Source organism: Pseudoliparis swirei, chromosome 9 (assembly GCF_029220125.1).
Source record: "Pseudoliparis swirei isolate HS2019 ecotype Mariana Trench chromosome 9, NWPU_hadal_v1, whole genome shotgun sequence".
Taxonomy (NCBI): Eukaryota; Metazoa; Chordata; class Actinopteri; order Perciformes; family Liparidae; genus Pseudoliparis; species Pseudoliparis swirei.
Genome location: NC_079396.1, coordinates 15994668 through 16018728, shown reverse-complemented (window position 1 = coordinate 16018728; position 24061 = coordinate 15994668). Strand labels below are relative to the sequence as shown.

Here is a 24061-nt window from a genome sequence, read left to right as displayed (position 1 = left end):
CTCCTCCTGTCTCCCACCACTCCGCCCTATCCAGTGGACTGGATGAGTTTGTTTAGTTTCTTCCTGTCTGCTGTCGAGATGCTGCTGCTCCAGCAGACCACTCCAAGGAAGATTATTTCCCCACCTGCACTTGTTTGTGAGGTACTCACCTTAAACTCATTCATTAATTGCTGATTCTTTCAATTATTTCTGTTCTGGAGATCTTCCTGAGTGTATTTCTAAGCACAAGACAAACCCACTAGATGTTATGATGAAAAGACATTTCAAAACAATAGTTAAAATATTTTATTCTTTGCATGACGGCACATATACAACTCAATCTTGTGATTAGGTGATTATGGCTAAAGTTCCCTGAACTTGGCTTTGTCTGCTGTATATATGGACATGCATAAAAGACAAATGTTGCAATGTTCTCAAATTGCATTGCAACAATGTTGTACAATTGTGTGATATAGAAAATAAATGGTGGATGATGAAAAATGAAGAGAACAGACTAGATGCTTACGTTTAATGTGGTAAATGTTAACTTTGACATGGGCCATTTTGGTCACATAAATCAAATGGGCCATCTTCTTAACAGTGGCCAATTCAGAAGATCTCAAACTTGACTTGGTTCAGCTTTTATCAGCCTTAGCTGTATCGTGCTCCTCTATTGAAATGCTCAACATGCGAATGACTGGCAATGTTTTTATGTAGTATGTTACTCGTTAAGTTTTACGTGCATGTTCATTCACAAGCTAACATGCAAATATCAGCAGTAAGTTAACGTGGGTCCATCTTTGCATGCCAATGATACTGCTGCAGGGATTACCAGTTTTTTTTTTAGGTTTACCCAGAAGTTAGAATTGATCTGGTTCCCTCAACAAAAGGTCAATGGGATAATTCCATTAGATTTTGAATTAATGCACAAGTAAACTGTGGACAACAATGATTTTAATTAACAAGCTCCACCCCGATGGCTTTACACCACCACTTAGCTTCAAACTTTATTTTAGATTTCACGTTGGCAACTGCGGTTTTTGAGACGCGTAAAAGCTTCAAAATTCACAAGGGGTATGTATTTAATGTTTTAGAACAACGCGTTAACATCTCTTAGGTTTGTGTTCACCACATACCTTATTTCAAGCATCTCACCAAAATCTCATTAACAAATAACCACTGACTTTAGGACAAAGAAACTGGAAGTGCAAAAATGTTAAATGATTTCCCGGTTTTAGAATTCATTCCTGCAGCACTTCATATCTCAACATTTTTGGAAATACATACTCATTCCCTTACTTTCTTGGGACTCAGGTAAAAAGATCGAGAACACTGTTTGGATTTGGACTCCCATGCCATATTACAGCGAAAGAGTTATTGGTTTCCTTAATCATTCAGATACCTTTGGTCTATCCGATCCATTGATCTTAAAGTACAGCTGAAGCTGATGGAAGTTTAGGAATTAATAATATGATGGAACGTTGGACGAGAGGAAATTGTGACTCGACTGTGGTGCAAAATAAAGTCATGTAATCAACACAATTGTTCATCCGTTGGGGAAAGCAAAGATTTGAACCAAATATCATTGCAACAAGTGGTGCGATATTTCACTTCGGACAAAGTGTTGGAGTAACAGAGCGATCAGGGATCAGTGTCCATAGCATTGGGCCTCCAACATGGCTAAAAAAATCCAGCCAGCTGTAATTATTGCACATAACTCAATATTTAGCATTGGTTGCAGTCAAAAGACAGGTGATTAAAGTCCTGACCTGTGACTTCATAACATGTTTAAGTGTGCATACACAGACATTGCACAGAGAGGTAATAAAATAGTATTTATAAAACACAAAAGGGTATAAAATTAAAAACAATTTGTTCTGTGAATGTGCTGAGGGGTTTAGTGTTCAGTTTGGATTTCAGAGAGTATTTACACATTTCCGTGGCTATTTTCAGTCTTTATCCATCTTGCTTTCCTTTAGCCTATGAAATGAAGTGTTCCTCATTTTTATTTGGCGAACATCTTCCCTATTTTGAACAATTCACTTCCGTATGTTTGCTTTTAATGCTCTTCTCCCTCCATCCTTTGACCTTTGTGTTCTTCAAATACATATACCCTGTGGTGGAAGTGGGTGGCACGGGGGAGGAGAATACTTCGTGCAAGTTTTCATCCGACTCTTTCCATAATTGATGTCCATCTTGCTGTCGATGATCAGCTGCAGATAATCTGCTTTCATCGTCCTCTTCTTCCCCCCACAACTTGCCCTTTCTATACCTCTATAGTCTTGAAATATATCCTGGCATATATTGTATCCAACTGGCTGTGCAGGGCGTGGAAGGAGGGTCTCTTGGAGGGCTCGGCAGCCCAGCAATCCATCATGATGCGATAAATATTCTGAGGACAGCGTGTTGGGCAGGGCAGCCGAAACCCCGACGACAGCAGGTCCAACACTTCCTTGTTACTTTTTCCTAACATGGAGTGATATCAAAGCATTAGAGTGGAAGGAGTTTACCAAGTCCGTAACATTTTCTTTTGCAGGCAGGGATAATACACCGTGCCGATATCCAGTAACCACAGCAATGATAACATCAGGAAACACTGCAACAGCTCAACTTTGAAAGGTAAAGTCAACATATTGAATAAAGATGTTCAGTTTTCTTGAAAGTACATGCTATGAACTCATGGATTAAGTACTTAAATGATAAGGCTGGTGTTTATACATTAGTTTCTGAAAGAAAATAAAAGACTTTTTGTCTTCCTGCTTTAGATTTTTTTTAAAGCCAAATCATTTCCTTAAACAGCTGTTCACTGTAGTTTAAATCAAACACGAGGAAACAGTGCATTTGTTTGGGACGATTGTCAGCGGCGGATTAATAAACATTTGGTGCGTAGTGTGGATTTTGGGCAGCAGGACTGTGTGTGTGTGTGTGTGTGTGTGTGTGTGTTTGTGTATTCATGGTAATAAAGGAACATGTCACCTAATGTAACAGTGTCACTCAATGTTGTGTTTTTAATAGTTTTTGGGACAGTGAAGCCACTGAAAATAGTCAAGTAAATGCACTATATTTCTTCTGTTCGAGTAACATTGGATGAAAAAAAAAAAAAACTACCGTGCCATGCTGTTTCTTTGTTGAATGTTATGCTGAATCTTCTCTGAATACTTTCCAGATTGTTCAGCTTATCTGTTTATCTATTTTCCGTAAGACAGCATTCTACTGTATTAACTAATGTCAGAATACTGCAAAACCAAAATCGGCACAGTTAAAGTACATAATACTTTCTGCACTACTTGTTTTGTTTGTTCTGTGTTGTAATGTACATTTTGTGTAAGCACAGAGACACTTTACCAAGACAAATTCCTTGTTGTGCAAACTACTTGGCCAATAAAACTGATTCTGATTCTGATTCTGATAATAAGCTCAGAAGGGTATAAACCCACAATCATTGGCACACCCAGTACCTCCTACTGTTTCTAGACCCGTAAGTCCACTGTGTAACTGGTAGAGTTGTTTTCCCACTGATTAATAAACCGGTTAAAACACTGGAATCAATCTGCTAAAATGCCCTGTAGTTAAATGTATTTCTAAAGTAGAAAGAAGTCAACACCATACCATCATAGGGCATCTTGCCACGTGACATCATCTCATACAGCAGGACCCCGAATGACCAGACATCGGACTTTACGGAGAACTTCTGGTAAATGGCCGCTTCGGGAGCCGTCCATCTCACTGGGATCTTTGTGTTTCGACTGGCTGTGTATACACTGTCCTGTAGAGAAAAACAAAATAAACTGTATTTACACACGCTTTTACTTTACATTTCCCATGAATCCACAAAAGATGGTGTTATCTTGAATTATCCTCTCTAAACTAAGTCCCATGGAAAAGCGGTGGGATTTGAAGCCAATGTGACACTAAGGCCAAACTGTAATTACAACTTCCAGGTCCAACACATTGGGCCCCTAAAAATCATTTTTGTTACTATTACACGCAAACAAAGTACATGATGCAGATATGAGTGCTGCTCCATTATACTGGACAGATACTGGACGATGGAGGTAGGCATTACATTTACATACATTTACACTGAAACAACAAAGTACACGATACATATTTAAAAAGAATACAGTTAACATTCAAGGTTCAAGGTTTTTTATTTGCCATTTGTGCCTAGACCCACAGTCCAGACACATTGGAATTGTTTTGCAGGGCTCTCCGAGTCAACATGGTTAAATAATTAGTGTTATTCGAAAATAAGAAAATGGTTCTTGACAGATACTTAATAGACAATAAACATAAACCCTGGTCTTCATACTACGAGTTCATGTTGTCTCACTCTTACACACAGGCAACCTGCTTACCTTAATAATCCGAGCCAGTCCAAAGTCGGCCACCTTGCAGACCAGATCTTCTCCCACAAGGACGTTTCTGGCCGCCAGGTCCCTGTGGACGATGTTTCTGTCCTCCAGGTAGGCCATGCCCTCTGCGATCTGACTGCCCATGTAGATCAGATGAGCTGATGTCAGCACCTGGCCTTCAGCAGCTGAAACCCCCCCATCCCCCCACACACGCACGGAAACATACATACACCGTCAGCGAAACTGAGGGAAAGCATGGCTTTGTACATCAAATATGACACTGAATCAACCTTTGAGTTAGTAAATTGTATGTAGATGATACAATAATCCTTGCCCAGGTCTATAGCATATTTGCAACAGTAGTTGTCTTTTTTTACAGAAGTTATTCTGCCTTGTAAAGTTAAGAAATCTGTCAAAGAATCCTGTTGCTACAAGGCAACGTCACCCTCATCTGCCCAAACGAAACTTAACCAAAATGTATCCATGGTCCGTGTGGGTGTAGATAGTTGGATTAAATCCAAATTGGAAAAAATGAGAAAACTATGTTTTGTATTTTCGTTTCGCCACATGTTCTGAACAATCAGGGGGTCAGCATTTGACCTCTACCACTGGGTCAACACATTCTAAATGTACGGTCATCATTTGTGGCAGAAATGAGAAAACAACTTGTACGGTCAAATGTTGACAACTATGTATTTGGAGCATGTGGCCAAATTGTATACATGGCACCGTTTTAATCTTGAAAGAATCAAGTGCCACAGTGAAGATGTATTTGCATAATTTCCTTTTGCATTTATTATTACATTATATGTCACATCACAATCAGGACAGGAGCTAGATGTGAGAAGCTGCACAGCAAATGAGTGGTGCACGGTTTGCTCTGTTCTGCAGTTTGACTGTAAATGACCCATCAAACTGATTGTTAGTTGCTGTGCAGATAAGAAAATATATGTAATGTAAATTAATGGTGATTAACGCCTTTTGTAAAATGTCAGAACAATATTTCTCTGCTGAGCAAAGCTGCCACATTATAATTCAATTTCCTTTGGATTCAAGGGGTAGAGATTAAACTGTCACTTGAACTAAATCCTGCTTCAGAGGGTTTAAAAAAAAAAGTCTGAGGTAAGGGTTGAATTTCTCAAACCCCAAGAAAAGCTAAATCAACTTCCTGTTCTGAACCTCGTTGCATATTAAAGCAACAGTGGACTCTCCTCTCTCATGTCGTGTGCCGCTTAGAAAAGAACATTAAACACTTTGTTGAGGAACTGAAGCACAGACACGTCATCTTTTTCTGGAGATACCAAACACTGTATCGTCTTTGTACATTTTTGGAATTTTATAACTCTGGCTGAGGTATGTGTGTGTGTGTGTGTGTGTGTGTGTGTGCGTGTGTTTGTTTCAGCACTCACAGGCGAGGTAGGCCTTGAGGCTTCCTTTCTTCATGAGCTCGGTCACGATGTAGACCGGCTCTCCTCTGGAGCACATGGCCAGCAGCTGGATCAGCTTGGGGTGATGGAGGCTCTTCAATGCCTGAACCTCCTTGACGAACTCGTCCTGCTTCGTGTCCTCTGGAGGAGTAGAAACATAACGATCAACCATCTTCTTATTGTTCAACTCGTTTCATGTCATTCATTTGGCTTTACATTCAGAGCCATCTTTACAACCACATTTTCTCTTCTCCACACATTTCTCTAAATTGTACACCCTTTTCGATAAATAATATTTAAGCAGCTTTTTCTGCTTTTAATGAATAAACAACTTGTTTTTGCTCTTCTCCACCAGGGTTGTTGGTACCTTCCTGCGTTGGCCAACCAAAAACATGCAAGCCAATATTCCAGATTGTATACTTTGGTATATGGATTGTGTTACATTGGACTACTTCTGTTTCCTTGCAAGTGTCACGACCAAACAGCAAAATATTCATGAAAGCCACTGATGTCAGTGTGCACAGACTTAAAGAGTATCAACTGCCCCCTCGGGTACATTGGAGGCACTTATTTTGATGGAAATGTAAAGTATTAAGGAGTGAAAGAAACCAGAAATGTTCTCCTTCAGTGTCGTTCCCCATTTGAAGGTGCATCTGATTAGAAGTGTGTAATTGGAGCTCAGCAGAAAATGGTTTAAATTGAAAATTTAAATATTCAAAACAAACTTAGTTTATGATGAAGAAAATACCTTTTTAAAACCCTTTAACCCAGAAATATTTCTAACATGAGCTTCAATCGCATGCTTTACACTCTTCACAGTACCTCCCTGTATGTGTACCTTGTTTTAGTGTCTTTATGGCCACCTTCTTGTTCTCCGTGGTCCACAGAGCCTCCCACACCTCTCCAAAGTGTCCCTCTCCCAGTTTCTTGTGGAGTCTGAACTCCTCTCGCGGTCTCTCCCACGGCTCCATGTCAAACAGCTCCCGCTGCACAAAAAGGGTGAGTCCAGACCACTTTAAAATAACAACGGTTTAAAATATGTGTGCAGATGATGCTGGATCACAAACAGACAAATACAAAACTTATTAAAATGTTTCCAACAGAGGAATCGTGCATTTTAAATATCATAACTCCCCACTCTGCACAATACAAGGTGGTGAATTTACATGATACCTTTTTGATTCGTAACGTGAAGGAATTGTGAAATCTAGAAAAGACCAAAGAAGGTGTTGAATAAAACACTTCTTTGATTGTGGACTCATTGAATTACATATTGTGGGAACTTGTTGGTTTTTGGACACGTCTTGAATGCTGGTTGTGTGGTTGTCTGGCCGTGACGTGGAGAGAGTGTGAGAAACCAAACAGGGCTACATAAAAAACACCCATTAATTATATTAATTCTCTCCTGATGCAAAACGGTTCTGATGTGATTACAAATGTTCTCATTTAAAAAAGATAAATGAAAAACGAATCAATGAATAAATAAAAGCAATAGGTTTAATAAATGGCAAGTGAATTCAAATATGTTATGACAAATGTATTATAAGTAACAATCAGGTCATGAAGAACATTGTTGGAATGATCAAGTGCTTTAAGGAACATAAAATGAAATAAAATAAAATGATTGGTTATAAAAAACTTGAATTATAAATTAAATAAGAAATAATCATCGTTCACATAAATACGACTCTAAAAATCTATTTGATTTTATATATTAAAAAAATTAGAAATGTTAATCAGGCAACTTGTTGCTTTAAAGTACATGTTAAACACATTCATTTCATATAGTGCAAAACACACAGAAATGAAGAAGGACATTGAAATAAAAGACATTTGGTTTCAGTCTGCTGCCACATCTTTTACTTCATACAGAGAGAGTTTTAGTTGTTGTTTTTAACACCATACAAATATCTATCATTGGTTTTCACATCATGAATAATTATGATAATAAAATGGTTTGGCAGATTATTTATTTAATCCGTTAAATTAAAATGTCTTCCTTCATTTATAATTATGCATGGCATAATCTCACTACTGGCTTGAAATTTGAAAAATGTAACCACTTGTACCGTTTATTAGGCATTTAAACAGCAGCATGAATCTGTTTTAGATTAAAAGCTATCAGACATGTCCTCAAAACAATGCTTAATCCGATTTTATTGACCATGTTTGTTGGCTACATAATTACAGAAAACAAGATCTTGTGCAATAAAAAGTGATTGAAAGCATCATTTGTGACTTGTTTTACTGGTAAAAACTGGAGCTTTTAAAGCTAAATGTGAGTGTTTATTTTCTAAAAGTAGTTTCATTATTGCGTTGGAAGGACTGGTTGATCAAACAGACTGTTTAAGTCCACTGATGCTGCAGAAGAAATGAGTGAAAACACATCTTTGCTTAAAAAGTACTGAGGATATATATAAATATTATATTTTGGATTCAAAACTGAAAACGTAAATCCTTTACAGCCGGGAGGTGTACAACTCTTCATACACTGAGCTATGAAGAGTCGTATCTTTTTTGAAAATGTTGAATTGTTGCTGGATGTATTTCTAGGTCACCGCTAAAGGTTTGAAGACCAAATATAAATATGTTTAATTCCGAATACCAAAAGTTAGCTGCTGTAAGGACATTTCATCACATCGAGTGGAACTTTAAAATGTTAGAACAGCTTTCTTGAATCACAGAAGCAGGTTCAAGAGTCAGGAAAAGACGACCAACTCGCCAATCAATCATTAGATGTAATGAAAAGATCATTACGTTTCTATAAAAGATAATAAAATATTGAAGTATAAAATATAAAAAACGTGAATGTGTTCTGTACATTTTTCATCTGTACTCCACTTTCCTGCCAGTTTGCTTCTCATGTGAGAAAATACCTCCATTCAGGTTTGTTTTATGTAGTTAGTGTTTGTGTATGAATCTGCATGTTGAACATGCATTTGTGTAGAATATGTGTGTTGTATTTGCATGTGTTCATGTATGCATATGATGTGTGCTTTTCTGCCTCAGTGTATCCGTGGCCTCAGACTCACAGCCTCCTCTGGAAGGGAAGAGAGAAGAGGAGGAGTCACTGAGCGGGCTCTGATCCAGTAGTCAAATGTACTTTATGTCCTCACACACTTTTTATCCATCAAGGAAAACCTATATCCAAAACACCTCTCTGTATTTCTGATGCAATTGTTTCTAAAATGTAAATAATTGCAGTTTAAAAAAAAAATAGGTGGTTTCTCAGACTGAAGTGAAAACGTCGTCTCTCGCCAGTCTCGAACTGATGAACCATGAATAAAGAATATTACTCGCTGGGGGTTTAATGTAAGCTGCAGGGCAGAGATAGCGTGAGTAATTAAATCAATGCCACATGATTTTATTCTCTGCTTAATTACACCAAAATATGTTTGCCTCTTATTAATTCATGCATATCAAGCACAGGACAGCACTTGTTAGCTTCCCGCTGCAGAGCAACAATAGAAAGATCAATTCAGAGTCTTTGTTGTGGATTCCTACTGCAGAGACAAAAGATGCTCCGATTAAGAACTACAACATTTGCTGCCTGAAATTAACTTGAAGTTTCATCATCGGTGGAAACGTATTAGTCATCAGTGTCTGCTGGCTTTTCATTGCGAAATACTACAAAAACAATATTCAAGAAGACCTTTTTATTTAATGATATACTGACACAATTTTTGACTTTGCATACTATACTGGGATTTTTTTACATTGACATATGATACAATTACTTCAAAAACTATACTATGATTGTTTTTACTGCTGTCTTCTATTGGATATACAATACTATCAATTATGTTTGTACTATTAAGTTTTAGACATCCTACTCAGTGACTTTTTAGATGCACTGTGCCAGAGGTCCAGAGAATGCACCGATCATTTTATTCGTTGTAAATCATATCACATAATGGTACGCACACATTAATTCACTGTCAAACAATGATGTTAACAGAGAGGAGAATAAAGCTGAACACAGACACATTATGAACTTTTAAATGTGGTAATAGTTCATTTGTTGGTAAACAGCCGCTTGTCCACAAATCCACCTGACACATAGCAACATCAGCATTCATTTGGACTTGTGTTTCTGGCCATCTCAAATATATTAATTCAGTATTCACCCTCCTTTTAGCTCCTTTGTGGCCAACACAGGGCACGAGGGAAATGTCTGACTCAACTGTATTATGTCCCAGGGGAAATGTTTTGCTAAATGTTCCATTACATTAGCCAGCTAGTCTGTTTTGGGAAAAAAAAGAAGCTGAAGCAAGGATAATAAGAGCACTGAGATTGAACAAAACAGGACAGCTGTTGGCTATAAAACCAAAACAACAACCGCTAAGACACCGTTGAGTTTTGTGATAATGGTCTTTACAGGTTCATCACTTCGAGCCACCCGAGCCCATTACACATTACAGTCATCACTTTAAGGTTAGGGGCAATTTATTCCTCATCTCATTTGGTACTCACAAGAATGAACTAATAACGGTGTGTTTTTAAGTGCATCTCCAGTGTCCTACCTGCTGAGCGCAGGCCTCCTCCAGCAGCACTCCCAGGCTGCGAGGGTTTTTCTGGTAGTAGGAGATCAGCTCTCCAAGCGTAGCGAAGGAGATCTTATCTGAGACGAAGTACGCCCCGATGGTCGAGCGCTGAATCCTGAAGTGGTACACTTTTCCCTCACTTCGGGCTGTAAGAGGGACACGCCAGTTATATGTGTGGTCACATATTGCATGTTTAAATACACAAATAGTGAGATCCTAAATAAAAGGACTCATTCATTAAGTTTCTTCAAATCTTAATATTTCAGTATCAAACTCAGAATTTATCATTTCAGTCTTTTGTCACAAGCAGAAAATGGCATTTGAGGTACTTTATGTTTAAGATATATAGAAGGAATGATGACGAGTCATCCTTTTCATTGCATAACATATTACAATTATTAAGTTGTGATTTTATAACAAACAAAGATGCTCTCTGAAGTATGTGCAATATGATGTAAGGAAAAAATCTGCACAACAATATTTAATTTTAAATAGGGTTTTGACAATTTCACATTCCACAAATATTACACCTCCTACAATTGATTCAGAAATTGCAGTTGGCCATACTGCGATAACAATCGCATTTTGATAAAAAGGAAACTCTACAGAAAATGTGTTTCCTTCAAAATGCAGCTATATGGGATCATCATTGATAGGAGACTAGCAATTATAATAAAATATGGACTGACAGCAAAATACGCCAACATGTAGAAGGACTAGATTCAGACAGGTACACCATATGTTTAGTCCTCACAGAAAAACACAAACTCTATTATTAAATGCCCAAGAACAAGAAGATGGTTGCATTTATATAGTCAAAGGAAAGACAGTAAATCAGATGCAAATGTGTGCAATTGTCTGATGGTCAGTTCTGCCTTCACTCTCAAGCATGCATGCACACAGAGTCCTGATGATGCATATTTCAAGAGGACCAGCACATTGAAAATTGAACATCCAACTGCAGCATTTTCCCTTTTGGACATAGATGACATTGAAGAAGGGTGGGAAGGGTAGAGAGGGAGGACTGGATAGAGGAAGAAGTGGACGGAGGAGTGGAAAGGAAAAAAATGCAGATGGGAAAATGGTGAAAGCCAGAATGCGAAAATAAGAGAATGGAGCTGAGAGCGAAATAAGATGGAGGTCATGCAGAGGAGAGGGAGAAATAACTTTAAGGCTTTACAGTCACACATCTTAGGAGGTCCATTCGAACATTGTCTGTGGGCTCATTCATAAATGTGTGTTTGGACATTATACTTTACAACCATTAGATAGGCTACAGCAAAGTTAGAGTTCAACATTTTGGGAATGTACTTATATTTTTACATCGAGTAAGGCAAGATACTAAATGTAATGTCTGTATATCAAGTAGGACAACAGAGCAGGAGGTGATTAGCTTAGCTTAATTTAGCTTAGCATGATGACTCATTTTGGGGGGGGGAACAGCTAGCCTGGCTCGCTCCAACGCTAATCCAAACAGCCATTATTAAGCTAAGCAGGATTGTGCCGTCCAAGGGGTGCTGACAGCTCATGCTGCCATCTCTCCTCCTGCTGACTTGAACACACATTTGTTGTATACAATGTGTGATACTCAGGGACATTTTGTTAGCGTCTCCGGGACGCCATTAGTCTCCAGGTCTAATCGCGCTCCAACGGTACCAGCAGTACAGCAGAAAGAGTAGTCACGTTTTCAAAACTTTGGCATTGACTTGGAACAAAAGAATTGGTTCTACAAACGCCTCAAACGCTCACTTATTCACGGAGTTAAGTGAGATTTAAATGCTGCTTCTACAGCTTAACGAACAACCAAAACCACAACATCACGTGCCAATTGTATTTCTTGAATCAAAAACGAATGAACTGCGATGCTAAATGTGTTGTCCAATTCAGTGCCAGCGATTTCTTTAAAATCAAATAAGGCAGACAAAGTTAACACAATTTATCAGCACAGCAGCAAATATTTGATAAAACAATAAAATTGGTCCTATTGATCTTTTCTCTAAATATTAAAAGCTGTGTCTTCTGAATGATATCAGATGATCAATTGCATTATGTTATGTTACATAACTTAGGCTGAGCTTTGAGTGTATAGTGAATATAATGACTATGTTCCTAAAGTAATATACTCCATCCTCGACACTACAATGACCTTGAATCATGAGCGAGGTGAATAGGGAGGTGAATAGAATTAATCCTAATCGAATTTCTACCTCATTTGAAAGCCAAAATGTAGTCTTTCATCTTTCCCTTGACCAAATTCAGCTCACATCCAACCTGGAAAACACATTCTATCTAGGTCATTATTCACTATATTTGCCAATTCAATAATATATATTGTTTTTGGTTCTTAAAACTTATTTTTATTATTGTGGTGGAGATTTTATGATGTTGTAGATGTTTGAATTAGTTTTTAATATGGATTCATCTCCTTGTTGGACTCGATTGGCTTCTGTCTTTGTGGATCCTCATTTTCACACCAGCATTGTACAAGAAACCCACAGCTTACTTGACATTGTTTTTGTTGAGCATTGAGTCGTCTTCACCGCTTGTCAAACTTTCACATCCTTCCCACTCATAACTTTTGCTCTTCTACTAATAGTTCACTCCGTGGTGTAAAGATTTCTACACTAGATGTCTAACTCTAACAACTAAAGCTAGTTCTTCTTCTAACTTAAATTCCTGTCGTCTCAATATAACACAGTGACTCTGTCTCGTGATGATTCTCCCCCCTTGATCATCTAACAGAGGTGATCCTGGTCATCTTGAGAATGACCCTGCAATCCTCACTTGGAAGGACACTAGGCCTTCTGAGGATGAGGAAGACTGTGCGCGCCCATAGCTGAAGAAGAAAGAGAACCCTCAAACACTGAACTGAGCAGCCCTCACTAGAAAAGCTGATGGCGTTCTAATAATCTCGAAGAAGCCCGCTTAGTTTGGCGAGATAGTCTTAAAACATATCCCCCAGCCTCCATTAAATATAGCCAACTAATAGAGAATATAACCAAAAAAATAAAATTCTCTTGAATCCTTCAGCACAAAGATGTAGCCTACAAGACTTGATAGTAACAACATAAGCCCCCCTAATCCTTAATGACTTTTATTATAGACAAGTATGATATGCTTTAATTACTTTAACTATTAGGACAAGCCTATAAAAACAGATTAACCAGTTCCTGTACCTGTGGATGGACAGCCTAGGAAACCAACGCGTGGAATTTGTAGGTTTTATAGTTTTCTCCTATCAATTATTTTCAACCGGTTTTCTATTTTCCCATCGTGATCTCGTCTTTCTCTTGGTTTCATGGCTTTTAGCTGCTTTAAGACGTTTTGGCGTTTATGGCTGCTCAATTCTTCTAGATTTTTGCAGCTAACAGGCTTGCTCTTATTACCTTCAAGGTGGCTGGCATTAATTATCTCTTGTTTATCCTCTCTCCTTCAAGATAATAGGTTATCGTAGATCCCTGAGCACTCCTCCCTTCCTAATCCTCTCTAGATCCTCTCCAGGATAACTTGGGTTCCATTATTTCGACATCATTCTAGTTTATTGTGATTTCTAAAGAAAGATTTATCAAACAAGAGCATTGCAACAGCACTGGCGAAAAATTTAAACCTCTTAAGAAAATGAGACAGCAGAAGAGAAAAGGACTCTCACTTTGAATGGGACCTCATGACATAACCTATGTTGACTGACTGTTAGAGTGAGACCTAGATTCTGATTTTGCATAATTCACCACGAGCTTTGAGCGGTTTTTTAACTATCATTTCAGTGATCTATTTTGTTTATTCTGAGCCTGGTCGATGATTAAATTAGCAACGAGTTCCACAAGTTTCGTTCCTGGGACCAATTTATTTATTATCATTACTCCCTTCAATACATATTTCTTAAACACTTTCTACATTAGCTTTATTACTTTCGGCACTATTACACAAACTTATTTATGTCGAAAAACAAAGCAAGCAAGAGCATAGGAGAGCAATTCAACCAAACATTCAAAACCATAAAAATGAACATGAAACATAAAGAATTGTAAACTATGACTAAAACAACCGTAATTTTAATAACAAAAATTATCGTTTCAAGGATGAGGTGATGGTTGAGAGATCAATTATCTGGTGATGTGGATTCTATGAGCATAGTATCTGTCAACACCACCTCTTTGATCTATCTTTCCTTTAACTCCCGTAAAGCAAATCTCTTCCATAAGTTCTAATCATCTCGTAATATTTCAAAAAATCAGGCAAATCTTCAAAATCAGGCACATCTTGTCTCAAAAGTCACAAAAAAACGTGGTTCGAGACTGGATTACTGCAACTCCATCTGCAACCTCTAAAATTCTAGAGCTCCAATTGAGTTGATCCAGATATGCCAGTTGGTCCTCACTAAAACTAAGAAAGAGATCACTAAATCCTGCACTAGCTGCACTGCACTGGCTCCCAGTAAATCAAGAATCACTTTTAAAATTCTTCTCTTAACCTACAAAGCCTTGATTGGTGATGCTCCATCATATCTTAAGCTCTTAAGTCTACCATATTGCCCACTGAAACATATTCACTAAATGCGACTTAAGCCACTACTCTAAGAGACTAAAAGTGTAGTTCCTAGAGTCTGCTAGAGTAGAGCAGAGCCCTTTTATGGAACCAGCAAGCTTTTAGTCACTGGTTTTCAACAAGTTCAGTCCGGGAGGACACTTACTGAGACCTCAGGACTTGAAGGAGCTTATAGTTAGGGCTGAATCAGGTTTGCTGGTCCAGTTTGCCTTGCCTGCTTCTAAACGCCTATATTGCCGGGGGGCGGGCTTATATATAGGGCTATGGATGCTTTTCCTCTTTTTCTCTCCTTTTTTCTTCTCTTTTTCTCTCAATCATCACCACGTCTCATCTCTCAATCACTCTGCTTTTGACTTGCTTCTTCTTGGTGTCATCGCCGGACCCTATCCGCGGCATTTCATCTATCATACAGAGATGCGTCTGGGATCTGGAATTCCTGCTCATGACTACGCCACTGTCCTGACTCAGACCACTCCCCTCCTCCTCCCCATCCCATCTGCCTGATGGATCGTGGAGGTCTGGAGGTCTCTATCGTGAGAATATGCCTACACACTCTCATCATCATCATGGTCATATTCATTAACTCTCTGTCTGTCTGTACATTACATCTCTTGCATCTCTCCATCTCCTAGGAGGATCCTCCTCCTGTTGCTCTCTCAGGTTCAGGTTTCTTTTTTCCCCTTTTGTTGTGAGTTTTGTTTTTCCTGGTCCGCGATGTGAGGTTTGAGGATGGGATGTCTATGTGTACAGTGTAAAAGCACTCAGACAAATTTGTAAATTGTGAGAAAGCTATATACAAATAAACTGAATTGAATTGAATTGAATTTATCTTTTCCTTTTATGTTAACATACCCTAAAGCATGTGTGGACACATCCATAACTGTATATAACATTTGCAACACTGGACTCTAACAGGGAGCTGACCCGATGCTGATATTAGACAGTGTCACATCGACCCAACGCAACTGGTCAGACTGTTGAAAAAAAAATAACAAACTCCAAATCCGAAAATCAAAAGAGAGATTAATTATTTCTAGTCAACAACGAGTAAAGTCATACCAGTTGAAAAAAACGTCAATCAGTCGTTTTTTGCCACGTCAACCTCCAACATGGCTGCCTGAGGGCAAGTTGTCACCTCCTGCCCGCTATAGTGGGAGCAGGGAGAGAAAATCGAAGGCAGGGAGATTAAGGTTGACAGTGGCTGGAGGGGGTGATGAATGGAGGAAAGAATGGATGAAGAAAAAAAGATAGGAGGGGAAGAAGCAATGTAGCAAATGACAACATGATTCCCACCAAAACAAAAGCACTGCAATCGAGGAAAATATATGCAAATACATACACTTTGATGCATTTCGATATAAATCCCATAACTAAATGAATCAATTAAATATAAGAAGAGCTACAGAAAATCAATTGCTGATTCCTCATCAATCATTTCTGATTAGGTTTCTCTTTTTTGAGAAATTGTTTATAGTGTGCTGCAGGAATGAGTTGTTAAACCTGAAATGTCAGAGTGTTTGCCTTAGCCCTTCATCATCTCCAAGTTAATAGGTTTTTTGAAGGGGTTTTGGTTACGGTAATATGAATAAATATTTCTTAAGCTTTTATGCCACTTAGAAAATGTAGCTGCTAGCAAGTGGCTAGATGAGACTCCAACATGTCTTCATGCCGCCTCTGTAAATGAGTTGAAGTTGATTCATCAGATCAAATCTATACACTCAAAGATGTTGCTGCTGCAGACTTACTCGGTAACTGAGGTTATGGATGGCTCTTGGATACGTGTGCTACTCTTGACTGTTATCCTAGTCTCAGCCACTGTTATGGAGTTTCTGGAAAATCTTGAATTTCCCAAGAGTGAAAGTCAGAGGGACGGATTCTAGAAGAATGGATTGTGGCCGCTGACGGTACCATACATTTTGCACTGCTTGCAACCACCGACAGCCATGTCTCAAGGTCCCATTCACAAAAGATTTCATTATATTACTGTGTAAACAAGCTTGTTAAGTTTTGCAGATGAGTGCAAATTTAACAGTGCAAATGTTTTTCAGAGGGAGTAGAATATTTAAAGACTCATTTATAAAATAACCTTAACTTTCATTAATTTTGTTCTCATGTATTTTTAGAATGTACATGTAGGGAAGATTTAATCATGTATTATTCCTCACACAACTGTCACTGGATCCCATAATAAAGGAGTTTGAGCAGACGCCCCTTTTAAATCCTCTTCCGTGACCACTAATAGTTTCACTGTGGCTGCGTGTTGATTTTAAGAATCAGACTCCAATGAGGCTCATCTGCATAGAGGGGGACACATTGAGCCAAACATTTGCATATTAATTCATTTAAATATGTGCAGGTAGCACAGGAGCTGTGAGACACAGTTTGCTTGGCAGCACAGTTTGGGGTCATTTAACCCTTTTACAGGTGCTTTGAAGGTTACATGATTTCTGAGGTCTTATTTGTGCACAAAAGCTGCACTATCCCCTTTTTACAACTTGTTTAATTCACTGCATTAGGTTCAGATTCAGCTCCATAAAAAAAGCAAACAAAACAAGAAGGAATAAAAAGAAGTCGGAGTGGGAAGAATAGTTTGAAGGAGGCCGTCGAATAAATATAAAGAAGACATGATGAGAAACAAAGAAAGATGAAAGCGAAAGAAAACGAGAGGAAAGAGGTCACTTTTGTGAACAGGTGGATGGATAGGCGGTGCCACTTACCAGAGATTGTGTACTCATCGCTGTGACTCTCACTGATGCGAACCAGGAAGGAGCCATCTTTGTTTTGGGAAGCCAGCAGCAGCTTCTCAGCTTTCACCCGGTTTATATTCCCATAGTACCACCTTCAAAGCGGACAGATAAGACACACGGACAAGATGGATGAAGAATGATTGTGGGATAAATGGATGAGCAGATATGTTACATTAAAAACAGAATAATTTATGAAAAAAAGAGAAAGTGGGCAGGAAATGGACAAATTAATAAAAAAAGGGAGTGAACAAAGACAAGAAAAAAGTGTTGTATGTAAATGCAGACATGCAGAAGCACACACAGAGAAAACCTGTCTGTAGATATACACACACACACACACACACACACAGATATCATATTGGGCCTCAATCTGAAGCCCCACTGTGTGCATATTGTTACTCTTTACAAGCTTGTAGAGCTAAAGTGTTGTTTAGTCCTGCCTGCTTGTTACGATACAGAAACTGACCTTTGTGTACTTTCAGTTATCAGGGAGGGCGCGCCTGCTCTGCCTGACATTCAGGTTCCACTAACAGTAACAATAGCCTGCTACTCAAGAACCAGCACAGCTTATGAATAACAGAACCCAGACATATTGTACAGTAGTGATACATGTAGGATTAATGTACCTTCACAAGAGGTTTCTATGGAAATATGGCAGGGATACAGAAGAGGATACGACAGGAGTAAAAATACTAATCAATGGATCAATCAGTCGTTTCTGCCATTATTCATTATTATTGCTGTTCTACATCACTACAAATTTGATATTTTTGGACTGTTGGTCTTAACATTATCTTGGAGCTCTTCTACATTATCAAACATTTATTGATAAAAGGATTGATGAACCAACTAATCAGTTAAGGAGGTCATAATTTATTGTGCACCACAGTAATAGCATTAGAATATCATAAAGCCTCATCACAGGGGAAACAAAATTACTAATTAAAACAGTTTTCTCACACACACACACACTGTATACTGACTTGCAGCAGAGCTTATCTACTTATAGGAATGTTACAATGATGATGGAGGAGATAATAAAGAGCAGAAAGCACAGCGAGCACTGCATGAACTCATCACTGGATTATTATAAGAATTGTGATGCTTTGATCTTTTTGGTTGCTTATTCTTCGGCTTAAAATAGTTCCTGTCATGGGTTGACGTTCGTCATTGGAACAAAGAATGAAGCGTCAACATTTTTGTAAAGAAGTCAGATGTTATGATTGTTTTGATGTCCTTTCTTCAGTTTCAGTGTTGTGTTTGTGGACAGTGGGACATTTGTGATCAGTGTTCGGATGGCAGCATGAACATAGACAGAAGTCAACCGAAAGAGGCAGAGCGGTGTGCTGAAACATGACGACTCCCTGCAGGCTGAATGAATAATGGAGGACCTGCAGCTGCAGCTTCTGGGCAACTTTTAGCTCCAGTCTGGTTCTACAGCAGCAGAGGTCGTTGTTGTTGTTGTTGTTGTTGTTGTCGTTGTTGTACCTCCAGACAGTTGTGCTAAACTTTGCTTTGGACGCCATGAGGATACTGGCTCCATGTTAAATTATTAGTTTTTTTAATGGATAAGCAAGATGCAAATATTATGCATAGTATTAATCGTATATCCTAAATGGCAAATGTTCCACCTTCTCAAATGCGAATATTTGTAGTTTTTAGTCTTCTGTAACAGTATATTTAATATATTTTTGGATTTGGAATCTCAGTCCAACAAAAATATTTTGTATTTTTCAATTAGAATATATTTTGTAATACTATTTTCAGATTTATCAGGGATCAAATCATTATTTAAGAAAGTAATCTATAATTAAAATACTCTTTTGCAGCACATTAAGTTAAATTGCTGGATCGGTGTTTGGTGACAATGAGGCCAATCTTTTTAATATAAATTCCTTGTTGTTACACGTCATGCTGATGCAAGGTGCCTCCTTATCCTCTCGAATGGACAAAACGGGACGTAGCACATGTATATAGTATATGTACTACTATGTATGTACTTTTTTTGTTGCATTTTTGCTTTGAAAACAACTTGGAAAATAGTTGCAGAAAGATGTTCTTTGTCATTACATCAACTAACTCAATACATAATACAGTTTAAATGACATAGAAACAGTAGATCAATAAATAAAAAAAATTGAATCAGTAAATGTGTCACTGATCAAAACAGCTGCCAATTAATTGCTGTTGATTGGCAAAACAAATGAACTATTGTTTCAGCTCAATATGATTTAAAGCAGACTTCAAGAGTAGAAATCTACCAGAAAGGCATTTATAAGCCACATTACATAATTTCCTTCCAAGATTGTTGGTGATATCAAAAAGGTACTTTGAGCCCTTGTAGTGGTGTTAATTAGTGACTAAACAAGTTTGATATCGTTGCACCAACAGCAGATAAGTCAAACCCAGACAGCTTTTCAGGATATCAGTTATCAGAATGAATGTTTAATGCCGATGCTCATGTGCGGTGTAAAATACTACTACACTACACCTCCCGTCCCTTTAAATGTCCCCATGTGCCCTTTGAATATTCTGCCAACCTTGTGTGGGCTTAAGGGATGCATTGACACATCCTCACTGACTCACGGATATGTTATCATTTAGGAATGAAGGAACATAGAAGAGCTGTGGGGACAAATAACAATAACAACAACAATAATAATAATAATAATAATAATAATAATAGCACAGGTTGCATTTTCAACCCTCACTTGTGTTTGGCGAACTCGTCCTGCAGCAGAGCCACGTAGTTCGCCGGGATCAGTCCGGACTGCAGGGACCCGGTCAGCTTTTTGGCCAGCACGTACTCCCCCCGCTTCTCGATCACCGACAGCTTGTCCCCCTCCTTCACCGTCAGCTCGTCGTCGCTGCGGGCCTCAAAGTCGAAGAGCGCCGCGTAAAGCTGCACCGGCCGCTTCTTGGGAGACGGGATGCGGATGTCGCCGGACACGGTGCGGATCTCCGCCGCCTGCGCGGCCGGATTGGCGATGACATGGTTGCTATTGTTGGGAACGTTTGGGTAGCGGAAGTCGGGCCATATGTAGTTCCACAGCCGGCCGAAACACGGCATACAGGAGCGACAGCAACTCTCCATCCCGGGACATGAAGGAGCGCCGCGGCGGGGTTCTTTCAGGTTTGATCGTGACACCGATCAATAACACGCGCGGTTCACACTTACTCAGTCCGCTGAAAACGGCCTTTTACAGCCCGCAGTGACCAGCCGTTCAGCCCTCCGGGTTCCCTCTATTCCCCTAGCTGGAAACATACTGCACCGACAGCACTGCTTGTGTAGATTAGCCGGAGGAACCGGTTTTTTTCTGTTGCGATCATGGATCTGAGCTCCGCGTCTGATGTGGTAACGGCGGCTGCGGGAATGCGGAAACGGCAATGGAGGGCATCCAAATCGGGTCTGTTCCCTGCGAGGACTTGGCGGTGCGACACAAAACGAACCGGGAATGTGAGCATGGCACCCGAAGACATTTTAATCCATCCTAATCTGGTATGAACGTTGCAGCAGTTGATACTCAAAGGGGAACGAGCACGCTGAAGGTGAAGCGGCGGCACGGTGCGTAAAAAGTTTGGGTTTGGTGCTTTGCAAACGACTGAGGCTGACACACCTGCGTACTGACAGGGAGGAGGGGCCTAATGGGCGTGTGTTTGCCTTTGTGTTTTTTGTGTTTGCTTGTGTGCGCGTGCATGTGTGCGTGCATGTGCCAGTTAGGCTCGTGGACAGTTTCCCCTGAAGGTCATTTTGATTGTGTCAACGATGGAGTCTGTATTTGCTAAACAGTAGTTTCCACCAACAGAGTATGTCAAGTTCTACTCTGTTGTATTGTATTTATCTGTGTTACATCGTGAGAACAATGTACATCTTCAGATTTACAGATATTCACTGTATTTAATACACCGGTCCATATACTTAGAAAGTGTTTATCTTATCTCATGGGAGAACAATAATTCTGGCTTCCTGAACATCCGGGTCGGAGCCAGACGTGAACATGCTGGGCTAACTGGCAGTAAATATTTTCAAGACATTTGATAATTAAATGTCATTTTGGAAATAACATAATAGTTGCCAAGGAAAACATCATACTATAGAGCCTACAGCCAATGTGATCTAAATGTTCTCCAACTGTCTTCATAATTTGTGAAACCATAACACAACAAAGGTTAAGGATGATTTTTTTACACCTGCAACATTTTTTACAATTCTAAAGTCCTCTTTTAGGCCTTTTGCAAGTACAATGTCCAAATATTCTCTGGTTCTGTTTGGCAGATTATTCAGTAATGAAAATAACACCAAGTCTGTATGATCAGGATCCTTAAGACTAAATAACTGTAGAGTCTTTAAGTGATAAAATATGTTAATCTCATCTTCCGATTGCTTTTCATCATGCCACACTATGCTTTTGTGTCGTCCACCGTACGTACGTACGTACGTACGTCCCATTCTCGTGAACGTGACATCGCAGGAATGCCTTGAGCTAATTTCTTAAAAATTGGCATAAACGCCAATAATTTTGTGGTCAAAGGTAACTAGGACCTCAGTAAGCACCTTTTTTTGGCAATAACTCAATAATTCATATGCAAATGACAATATATCACACATTTTGGACAGACAAGTATAAATTACAGTTTGACCGGCTGGTGTACAACTACTGCGAGTCAGTAATTAGAGTTTAGAGACTGTGGAGTCGAATGACTGCAGTCTTTGTACCATGCGGTCCTCCCTTTGTGCCTTTGAGCCCTGCATCTGTTCTGCAACATTACAGCATGATACGAATACCGTCGTTCCCCAAAAAGTAGGATGAACTGAGCACCGCATATAAAATATAAATCATCATGAATTTCTGCAAGAATCAAAATCATCACATTTTTCTTCAGGCATCATTAAATTGAATGAATTTTAGGTGGCGGTCCAGCTCCAAATTAATTGAAGAAACACAAACCTAAGAGGAGTGTGATTCAAGTATGTCCTGTTCTTAAAGGAGTGATCATTTAACACGAGCTACACTTGTAAATGTATTTAGTCAATCACAGCCTGAATGTGTGGTACCTTTTGAAGGAGGTACATTTTGGACTTCAAGCACAACTCTGATAACGTCTACCTGCAAAAGTTCTCTGACGACTCTGCAATCGTCGGCCTCATCTCTGCCGACGATGACAGGGAGTACAGAGAACTGAACCAGGTCTTTTTAGGATGGTGCCAGCGAAACCGCCTCCACATCAACTCCAGTAAGACCAAGGAGCTGGTGGTGGACTCCCGCCGGGGTAAACGCTCTCCTCCGGTAACAGTGAGCATCCAGGGACTGGACATTGAGATTGTCAAATCTTATGGTACCTGGGTGTTCACCTAAACAACAAGCTGGACTGGGCTGTCCACGCACACGCACTTTATAAAAAGGGACAGAGCAGACTCTTTCTGCTGAGGAGGCTGAGGTCTTTTGGAGTGCAGGGAGAATTCCTGAAGACCTTCTTTGACTCTGTGGGGGCATCAGCCGTCTTCTATGGAGTGGTCCTCTGGAGCAGCAGCATGGCAGCGGCTGACAGGAAGAGGCTGAACAAGCTGTTAAAGAAGGCCAGCCTCGTGCTGGGGTGTCCTCTGGATACTGTGGAGGTGGTGGGACACAGGAGGATGCTGGCTAAGCTCTCGTCCCTGATGAACCACACCTCCCACCCCGTGCAGGACACTAGCAGCTCTGCACAGCTCCTTCAGCCCCGGTGTCTGAGGGAGAGGAACCACAAGTCCTTCCTTCAGCTGCTGTCAGGCTGCACAACAAACTGCAGTAGATCACTAAAACCACTTAAACACTTAAACACACTCAACACTTTATCCTGGACACTTTAACCTGCTGAAAATACACTTTAATCACTACCGTGTATATATATTTTGTATTGCTCTGTATGTTTAATATTGTATTTTGTATTTTATTTGTATCTTTTACTGCTGCTCTAATATACACCCACTGCTGTGATTCTGCAATTTCCCCACTGTGGGACTAATAAAGGAATGTCTTATCTGATCTTATCTTGTTTTGGGCGCGGATACAGTCAAAAGGTTTTCAGTCCAACTGATGACCTCAACCGGTGATTTCTCATTATTGTTTTTTTCGCTTCTTGAAAAAGGCACCAAGGCTTTCCTTGGTGCTCGGTTGGTACCGTGAATGATGCTACTGACTCTTGGATAAGAAGTTTAGTTGTGCTCTAAACTAAGAACACCGTTCAAATGTGAGGACTGTCTGAGAAAAATACAGTAAAAGAGGAGCTATTTGTTAAGTATAATAACTTTACTAACAAGTATTGTATGTGTGTGTGTGTGTGTGTGTGTGTGTGTGTGTGTGTCAAAGCCTGATACGCCTTGTTCCTCTGTGCCATAGAGCTCCATTAAAAACACATCACTAATCCACACTGTTGCACTGGGTCACATGATCATTACCATGAACACACAAACTGTACTTTAACTC

The 24061-nt window shown here is 39.5% G+C and overlaps 1 protein-coding gene across 1 annotated transcript; it reads right to left on the bottom strand.

Moving 5' to 3' along the window:
- Positions 1–270: 270 nt before the first annotated feature.
- Positions 271–23613, bottom strand: srms (src-related kinase lacking C-terminal regulatory tyrosine and N-terminal myristylation sites). Its single transcript, XM_056423460.1, has 8 exons — positions 20309–23613; positions 17568–17689; positions 10285–10451; positions 6600–6747; positions 5744–5902; positions 4338–4519; positions 3589–3745; positions 271–2445 (listed from the first exon to the last, which is right to left on the bottom strand). The coding sequence occupies exons 1-8, from the start codon at positions 20689–20691 to the stop codon at positions 2246–2248; spliced, it is 1518 nt and encodes a 505-aa protein (XP_056279435.1). The 5' UTR covers positions 20692–23613; the 3' UTR covers positions 271–2245.
- Positions 23614–24061: the final 448 nt, after the last annotated feature.